Below are 9,955 nucleotides of genomic sequence, written 5' to 3'. Positions count from 1 at the left end.
CCGATGGCATCATCCAGTCAGCGGAAGCTGTGACCGTGAGGGAGGGCCAGCAGCGGACTGTCCCTCCTGGGGAGGGCTCAGAAACTCGCTGACGGCCTTGGTTTGAGTGAGAGCTTCGTGAGGGCTGCAGTCCTCACCAATCACCGGGGCAGGAGGACATCCACCTCCCAGACACTTCAGAGTACGTGCATTACACATGGAGAGCAATAAGACCTCAAGAGAAATGATACATACATCTGAAAACCAGTGGCTCTTTATAAAGCTTGTGTGGGTCTCAATGACCCTTATCTGAGTATGCATTCATTACACAAAGAATCAGGGATGTCCTTCCACGCAAGCAGCAGAGACTGTCTCCAGAGCTTCGGGTCCCCTTGAACGGCTTCCTCCAGGTTCTTGTGCAGAAGTCCCCGCACGACAGTGATGACAACTCCTCTAGATCCCCACACATCCAGGACCTAAATCAAGTCCAGCTGTAAACAGGAAGCACACGTTCAGAAAGGAACCGGGCCCTCTGCAGACCGTGCCGCTGTGGCGAGACACGGTTCAATGCCAAGGGCGCTCTTCCTTGGCAGCACGCACGACTCGCTTACTGCTCCCCCACTAACTACTCCAGGGGTAGATCCCACATACCCCCGCTCTGCAGGGCCAGGAGCCCCTCCACAGGGGGGGCTGCTTTTCCACAGGAGGCTGACGTCCCCACACGTGAAGGACGGACAGAAGGGCAGCACCTCTATGAGGCCTCCAGGCACCCCAGTGTGAGGAGGTCCGGAAACCCCCAATGCCTACCCACCCATTTTGTGTCCCTTAAGTTAAGTGAGAGCATTTAAGAATTAGCCTTCTTAGAGGCTGGTTTTTTTCATTTGTCAACCCACACAAATCGCATGCTGCATCGCTGCGTTCTCCGTCAACTACGGAGTCCTGCTGCTGTAGGAGCAGCCTCCCCGCCTGCACGCCCTCAGAGAGGATGGAACGGAGTGAGCAGTATGACTGAGACCACCGAGCGCAGGGGTTTCCACTAGGAAACGGCCTATCTGCTGCATGTATAATGGCAACAGGAACAGTGTCGGGAGCTCCTGGGTGCGAAGAGATGAAAACCCACCAGAAACGCGTCTCCGACAAGCAGTCTTTGTGCTACGCTCACCGGTCGGGGGAGGCATCAGAACACCTTGTCTGTGCTCAGTACTTACTAAGTCATCCACATCGCCACCTTCTTCAAACAGGGCTGCTGCGTCTTGCTTTGGATTTTCTTTCGGGGCCAGAAACTGTGAATATAAAGGTGGTCATGACACAACAACATCCCCCTTCAGATGAGGAGCAAGCCGCTAGCATGGCCACAGGGACATCGCCTGACAGCTGTCCCTTCACTCGTCCCTGGGCGAGAGGGCTGAGGCTGAGCAGTCCGCACTAGCTGGCCGCAGAGCTCTGGTAGGAGGCGGAGACGAGGCTCGCTGAGGCGGAGGCCACGTGGAGGGGCCCACATCGGCACTGAGAGACCCGGCATGCCCATCTGTGCTTCCACAGAAGGTACGCGGGGTCATTAGGGTTAAGAAAAGACCACACTCCCCAACCCAGTACGTCCTGGTCTCTTTTGAAGGATCAGAAGAATGAAGGGTCAGAACTTAAAGATTATAAACAGCAATTCTTCAGTTCCTCTGTGGACAAAAGAGGCAAAAGAAAGAACTTCTTGCAAATGATGTAAAACAAACAAATGGGTGAGCGTGGAGGCTTTCGACTGCTTTCCGGGAAACCCTTCGGTCTGTGAGACACTGGAGAAGGTGGACGAGAGAACAGCAGAACAGCGAGCGCACCTGCTCGGCGCTGTGCTCTGCACCTGGAGCTTCGGACCAGCAGGTGCACAGAGCCGGGGCCCGGGCAGGAGTCTGCACGGACTGAGGAATAAAAGTCAGATTTCAAAAGGGTACTGAGCGCCCTGAAAATGGTCCGAACACTCCTGTTCTCCATCCTGTCCCTCCGAGAGCCCGGAGGGGACTCCTTTTCTTCAAGGCGTGTGGTAACCGCATCTAAGAGCTAGGTTTCGTCAGCCACCTATCTGTCCTACGACAGAGATCTTCTGGTAGCCTAAGGACTAACATGGCAGCAGAGCCGAGCCTGCAGCACTGGCAGCTTTTACAGGAGGGGGTCCTAGGTCAGTGTGCTGCCGCCCAGTGAGCGGACCTGCCAGCCCTCTGCTCTCCTGCGGCTGCCTCCCCACGAGACGGGAGAGCGGGGCTGTGTTTCCTCATTCTCAACACGAGAAAGCACAAGGACTGCTTTCCCCGCACGTACACTCCTGCCATTTCTACGGTGCAGTGGATGCAATCGAGGCCTCTGAAACCTAAAACTTACAGACTCAAAGATGTCTCTTGAACAAGTAATCTGTTAAACACTAGGGCGTGCACAGCAGGTTCTTCCATTCCTCATGGGCACACGCCCACAGTCACCAAGGGTCAGGGCGATGCCTTCGTCAGCACCGTGGACGTGGCCAGGATGGTTTGTGTTTGACGCACCCTCTCCCCTGAACTTTTAAGCCACAGTCAAAGCCACCTCACCATTCACCATCTTCCAGCATGACTGAGAGATTAAGGAATTTATGTTTTTCTAGGAACATTTACGGATCTTTCCATAGCCCTTTGTTGACCCTAAATTAGACTGTGCTCAGTGCTAGAATCAGTGGGATGAGAGACAGAAAGTGCTAGCAGGAGGGGCGCTATCGGACTGGAGCAGAACTAAGTGCAGCCTCCGTAGCGCTAATTCTGGTTAATTGTTAATACAGATACGTGAGGGCCAAATACAGGTAAACAAGAACTCTACATGTGCATTTGCACATGCTTTATGTCGAAAGATTAAACTCTGCTCTACCCTAGATTCCAAAATTGATCTTTATTTATGATTCTTCTAATTATTATCACTATTAAAAATGATTGACTTGTTCCTCTTCTCCTAATCATTAACCCCTGTGTGGTTTTCCCTGCGTCAGGAATACGCTGTCTGAAGGACAGGACATCCCGCTGGGGTGAAGAGAATAAAAAGTGGAGCTGTGCTTTGCTATAAACGTCTGTGAAGCCACCAGTGACCGGCGCCTTCCAGACAGACACGCTCCGCAGGCTGAAAGGTTCCCCAGCCCACTGCATCCTGACAGTTACTGCCCTTAGGAACCTGACACATGGCAGGTACTTACTGAAGAACCTGGACAATCCCTGAGTGCTGGCACACGGCCCTCCCCCTGCAAGGCCCCCTTCGCACTGCAGTCACAGGAGAGGTGAGGCAGGACTGCGTGCACAGCACCACATCTCTGAGCTAGGCCGAATCCCCAGGAAGAGAGGAAGAGCAGCAAACAAACTTTCATTTGCACCCGGGGCTGAGCATCTGCAGCTGGTTTTCCTGATAGATTTGCTCAACATTTCCGCAAGCAAATGATGGCTAAAAGCTGGGCTGCCATCCGTTATCCTTCCCAAAGCCCCAAGCAAGGCTGCTCTCTTACACATATCACTCCTGCTCATCAGAGGCTTAACTGCAAGTCATTTCCAGGCTGCACTGTGACGGGGATGCACGAGACTGGAGAATTCAGTGATGGGCCTGCTTTCTCAATAAAAGCAACTTTCTCTGAAGGCAGCAGAAAGGGGTCGGAGTCAACTCTCATCTTTTCTTGTGCTCCTTCCCTCTACAAGATGCTGAAAAGGCAGGAAATAAACAGAAAAAAACACTGGCTGACAGTCCTCCTCCCTCAGACCACCATCAGTCACTTGGGGCTACCAAGAAAAAGCCTCCTTGCCTGGAGATCTTCAGGGAATGGATAAACTATAACTTTTCAAGCGCAATGAAATGCAATCCTGGCCCTAAGCAGAGAAATGGAATCAATAACTTCAGTATAGAAATCTCCAGTTCTATCCCTCCACAGAACTAGAACTTAACATCAGCTTCTGCTCAGACCCTTACCAAACCCTAAATTAAAGACACACGGCTTTCACTGGGCTGATTCCAACACCACCAAGTGATTCCAAAACCGTCACCCACAATATAAAAACATCCGGAAGGATAAAAGTCTATCTGTGTGTATTCTGTCTAAAACGACACATGTCTGAGTTTCACCGACTCCTCCTATAGCTTCCTTCACATTATAAAAGCTACACGTGCAGCAAAGAAATTCCACCCCAGGGCGGGGACAGAGCAGCAGCCCTGATCTGCTCCTCAGCGTCCCTGGGCACCCAATCTCCCTAGAGCACGCTCCTTACAGATGAAATGGGAGTGCCTGACTTACCCTGTCCACCTCATGGAGAGAGCCTCGGGTGAAATGAAGTATGCAAAATGGTATTGTAATGAAGTATGCTTTTTGGTATTGTAAGTTTTATGTTCCAGTTCCTAGGACCATACCCAACATATGTCCACCAAATAATATGTATAACGATACCCACAGCATTTTTATTCATAACTGTCAATCAAATGTCCATCATCAGAAGAATGAATAAATTGTGTTATAACCATAAAAGGGAATACTACATAGCTATAATAAAGAATGAACAACTCTTAATAACATGGATGAATCATAAAAATCATGATTCCAATGTTAAGAAGGTTAAGAATAAGTAAACCTAGTCTCAAGCGACAGATGTCAGAATAGTGGTTACCTCAGGGACAGAGGAGTTATGACTGCAAAGGTACCAGGGAGCCTTCTGGGGTGATGGAAATATTATATAATTTGATCTCAGTGGGGGGACTAAGATAAATGAATGTGTAAGGATTCATCAAGTTGCACATTTAAGTGTTGTGTATATACGGTATGTACATTCCACCTCAATACAAAATTAAAAATTGTATCTTACAAGTATCAAGCTCAAAATAAACGTGAGGTAACACTGCGACATTCCCATCATTGCTTTTCTTGCACTAGCATACAGGACAACTACACCAGAGATTTAAGGCAGAAAAGGAAAAAGAGCAAAGAAAAACATCACGGGGTCCAACAAGGGCCAGCAGTTATAGACAACTGTTCTTAAGCAATGATTCTTCAGTTCTGATCTTATAATGCTACACAAGACTATGGGGACCCCTGACACACTCACACACACAACTGGTGTACTCTTGAAAGAGGGTGTGTTTCCTTCATGGTGGCGTTCTCAGGTAGAGGCGTGAGAGGGGCACCATGGTGTGGTGGAAAGTGGATGCTAGCCCAGGGTCTGGATTCTTGTCAGTTCTGCTAGCCATGAACTTGCTGTAAGTTAACTTCACCTCTCTAAGTAGCATCTGTAAAATGACCAGATTGCTAAGCTCTGAGCATCTACAGGATGTGGCAAAAGTAGGTTTACAGTTGTGAGTATGTGAAACACAGTTTATTCTTGTATTATTATTTTCCATATGAACACCCTCAAACCTACTTCTGCCCCACCCTGTATAATGCTAAGGTGTAAAATCAATATATGTCAACAACAGTAAAGAAAGCTAAATAAGGCAGCTACAAGAAAAACAAGTGCTAAAAGATGACCCCTCGCCCCACAGAGCTTGTATCAATGATTATTTAGATGAGCTCAGCCTCTTCGAATCCCCAGAGAAAGAATACCCCAAAAGCCATGGGGAATAATCCTCTCCCCACCCCGTTCTTAATATGGAGAAGAGAAGGGAGGGCAGGGGGTTCTGCACCTGGACCTGCCTGTCACTTACTGTGAGGTCTCAGGTCACGCTACTCGTCAAGGCTCAGCTTCTCCGTCTATGAGGCAAGGAGCGGGCACGAGGCAGCACTGTTCCGTCTGCCCCGGGGCAGGGTGCTTCACCTGCATCCCACTGCCCACCACCAGGACCGCCACCTTCATCTGCTCCACATATCAGGCTTCCTTGTAAGTTTTCCATTTTAAAAATAAAAACTCGGCTAAGAGATCCTTAGGATTCTTTCCAGTTGAATAAAATTCTCAACATAAGCCATTTGCCTTAGTTAAGATCTGGCCCGTTTAGATCCTTCTAATCCAGGGCTTCTTGACAGTTTCATTATGAACATTTTGGGCCAGATAATCCCTTGTTGTGGGGCTGTCCTGTGCACTGTAGGGTATTCAAACATCCCTGGCCTTGGCCCTCTAGGACTCAGCAGTGCTGTGACCGCCAATGTCTCTAGACTGCCAGCTGTCTCCGGGGGCAGACTCCTGGCTGAGAACCACCGTTCTAACCCTAAGACTGGTTAGCCAGAAGAACCTAAAAAAAGACAAAGAAGATAAACTTCAAGTGGAGAATCAGCCTCTCCTGGAAGTTCACAAGTCACTGACTCATTGACTGTGGCCTGGGGCAAAGGACTTCCCAGATGCCCCATAAACAGCCACACCTTCTACCCACCACCACGCCTGGGAATAAACTGATGATGAAGGGCACACAAGAGCTGCACGAAGACTTGACCAAACATCAGCTGTCAATGGCTAAGAATAAACAACCAGAAACAGAAAAAGTTAACTGAAAGAAATGACAGTAATAATGGATAAGCGGTCATATTTAGTTTGAGGCTTCAAAATGCAGTGAGAGGTTATCGGTACGCTTAAAAGAAAGTGATTATATCTAGCCCTGGCCGGTTTGGCTCAGCGGTTGGAGCGTCGGCCTGCGGTACAGAGAGGCCCGGGTTCAGTTCCCGCTAAGGGCACGTACCTCGGTTGCAGTGTGTCCCCGGCCCTGGTTGGTCGTGCGGGTGGCAGCCACTCGATGTGTCCCTTCACGTCGATGTTTCTCTCTCTCTCTCTTCCTCTCTCTCCCTCCCACTCTACCTGAACAAAAAATGGAAAAATGTCCTCGGGTGAGGTTTAAAAAAATAAATAAATAAATAAAAAAGAAAAAAGAAAGTGATTATATCTAAATTTATGTCATGAAAGAACTTTCTATTTCTGCAGCACAGCTGCCTTACCTACATTTCTTGAAGAATCAGAACAGCCACAGGTGTCCAGACCACACTGGGGAGAGGCTCTTCTTACTATGTGCATGTGTCGTGTTAGGGTCTAATTTTCATTTTAAGTGGACACCACTGGATAATTATTTCCTTTCAAATCAGCAACACTTGACAGCAAGAATCTGACAGCTTGCCAACTTTAAATAACTTGTAAATACCTTGGAAGCATTTAAATGCACTGTGAGGATTGTTCTTCAATCTTGCTAATTACAGTCAAGTTTCCTTAATTGATTATTTGAGAAATGATCAAACTTAACACTTGTTTTAAAGGCAACGTGAATGACTATTTTAGCACACAGTCAAAAGTGATCATGCTTCCCTAACTTGGCTAAGAGCAGTATCTAAAGCATGTCTCTCCTCTCAAAACCACAAGGGAGCCCTGGCCTGTGCGGCCCAGCTGGTTGGAGCATGGTCCCTACACCAAAAGGTTTCGGGTTTGATTCCCAGTCAGGGAGCGTATGGGAGGTACCAATCGATGTTTCCCTCTGTCTCTCTAAAAATCAATAAAAACACATCCTCAGGTGAGGATTAAAAAACAAAACAAAAAACCACACACTAGGAGTCAGCTGCCATAGCCAGGCCCTCTCAGTGATTCTCGCCATTATCGCCTGTAAGTCGCTCTCCTGTCTACACGTCTCTCCAACCCTGCAGGTGCCATTTAAAAACATTTCTAATGCAAAGGATTAGAAATGTTTTTCACCCTGAAAAACAAAATGAAGGTTCATGCGACACTGGAGCAGACACAGAAGCACAATCATGTTAGACGAGCCAGTGCGCAGAGGGAGTCACCACACTGGGCCTTACTCTGCTCTGTCTACTGTTTTTCCAGAGTCAAAAACATCTTCAGAATTGTCTTAAATTACAACCAACTGAAATCAGTTCTGCTGATATCAGAATCATGCAAGGTCACTACCCCAGACATTGTCATTAACTGAAATTCTTCTCTATAGCTTAATTATCAGACATCAAAATTCCTGATGGGTAAGCTCTGTGTCCTTATATTTCAAAGAAGACACCTTCTGTGCAACAGAACAAACCCCAGACGATTTGCAAGAAGCATATTATCCCCTGTGGGTCTCTTTCCTCTTTAATATGCTGGATTCCCTTAGCTGTGACACCCCTGGGAGGAAAGCTACCCCTTTAGATCGGGGCTCCCCTCTTCCTCCAAAAACTGTAACACATACTCATCTCCCCACTAGGTAACTTTAATGCAATAATGACTAAAATGAAAGGATCTGTGTCGACTAATTTTGTTTAGCACAAACAGATGATGAGCCTTCCCCCTGCGTGGTGGTGAACTGTAAGTGACAACTTAGCAAGGCCATGGTGCTCCGCCATTGCGTCAAATACAAGTCCGGATGCTGCTGGGACGGTATTTTGTAGGTGTGCTTACCACTTAGAATCAGCAGACTTTAAGTAAAGGCTCTCAATACAGTTGGTAGGCCTCACCCATCAGTTCAAGGAATTCTGCCTTAAGACTGTAACACAGAAATCCCGGGTGAGTTTCCAGCTCGTTGGCCTGCCCGACAAGTTTCAGATGTGTCAGGCTCCACAATCATGTGAGCCAGTCCTTTAAAATAAATCAACAACCACCCCCCCAATACACGTTCTACTGGTTCTGTCTCTGCAGAGCCCTGAATGATAGAGCCCAATTCAAGGGGGAAGTATTATCACGCCATTGGATAAACTAAACAAGCAAATAAAGTGCAGCAGTTACATGACACACTCTCAAGTACCGTCGCTCTCAGAGAGGGTGCAGACACTGCAGAACCCCTTCTGAGACAATAATCAGCATCTCAGAGTTTGCTTCTACAATTCCAGGACTTTACTTCCTGAAAGCAAAGGCTCTTGCCAGACAAAGTGCTTAATAAAAATTCCTGCATATTGAGACAAACTACTCCGCCAAACCATGTGATAGTTTCTGCCAAATGACTCTAAAAATTCAAGGCGTTTTAATTTGGCCTGAATTTGGCCCTAAGAACATTTCCAGCCTGGCTCCTGCCATTCCTCGAACAGGTTCCTGCCTGCCACCCAGACCAAGCTCCCCTCCCCGTGTGCACAGCACTTCTTCTGTCTCATTTCCCCTCTCCCTTGTCGCTGCTCACTGGAGTTTCCAGAGGACGGGGTGCTGTCTTCTCATCCAGCAGGTGTCTAGCAGATGGTTGGTGCACAACCGGCAGCCGCCAGGTGCTGTGCTAGCGGGACTGGGTCAGTCAGTGACGGAAACTGAAGCGGAATGTTATGAGCCACATACTTCTGAGCTATTCAATTTAATTTCATCAAAATGTCGTAAGAACCTAGGTATAACGAAGGATTACTGAGCTACATAGCCACATGTGTTTGACCCATAACTGAATCAGATTCAATACGCATACACCAAGCAGGGAGACCCTGACCTAACTATCTGGGTCGATACAAAGCTCCTGGGCTTCAGACATGAGGCCTTTTACTGGAAACATGGAGATGTGCCTTATGTGCCTTATGCTAGAACATCAGTGTTTTGCTACCTTGCTGCACATTACAATTTGAAATACAAATTTAAAACGATGCCTAGGACCCATCTCAGACTAAAAGTATCTTGAGGGAGGGGTCTGGTCAGCAGTATTTTTTGTAAACAGGAGCTTCCTGGTGATCAGTGTGTGGCCAGGGTGGAACTCACTGAGCCCCACGGATCTCAGAGCCTTTACTAGGGTCTAGGCAAGCCTGGTGTGCACAGTGGGCGTCAGCAGCTCTGGAGCTACTGGGGCTGGGAATACAGCGTGTTCTAGAAACATGATCAGAGTCTACGAAAAACTGAGGGAGATTCAGTTTCTCCCACAAGGATGCTGCAGCTGAGGCAATGTTGGCTGAATAAAAATGGGTACACTAAATGTAGTTATCCTTAAAATGTAACTTCCTCAAGTAAAAATGGGTATCAAGAAAATAATATTCACTGCAATCATGGATCTGAAGACAAGATCTCTCTGTACCTTTTTGGCTTCCTCAGCCGTGACAGAGCTTCCAGAGGCTTCATCTTTGGTGATCAGAGTAATTCCATCTAGA

General features: G+C 47.7%; 1 protein-coding gene across 3 annotated transcripts in view; it reads right to left on the bottom strand.

Annotated features, from left to right (window-relative positions):
• Positions 1-240: 240 nt before the first annotated feature.
• The window catches only part of XRCC5 (X-ray repair cross complementing 5), a 90,625-nt gene continuing 80,910 nt past the window's right edge, over positions 241-9,955 (bottom strand). For all 3 annotated transcript variants that reach the window (XM_036254546.1, XM_036254545.1, XM_036254547.1), the window contains exons 19-21: positions 9,883-9,950; positions 1,188-1,262; positions 241-470 (exon numbers count right to left, since the gene is read on the bottom strand). In XM_036254546.1, the coding sequence (XP_036110439.1) occupies positions 456-470; positions 1,188-1,262; positions 9,883-9,950 (158 nt within the window). In that variant the 3' untranslated portion in view covers positions 241-455. The remainder of the gene's footprint in view (positions 471-1,187; positions 1,263-9,882; positions 9,951-9,955) is intronic.

Source organism: Molossus molossus, unplaced genomic scaffold, assembly GCF_014108415.1.
Source record: "Molossus molossus isolate mMolMol1 unplaced genomic scaffold, mMolMol1.p scaffold_m16_p_11, whole genome shotgun sequence".
Classification (NCBI taxonomy): Eukaryota; Metazoa; Chordata; class Mammalia; order Chiroptera; family Molossidae; genus Molossus; species Molossus molossus.
This window is presented reverse-complemented; position numbering and strand designations above follow the sequence as displayed.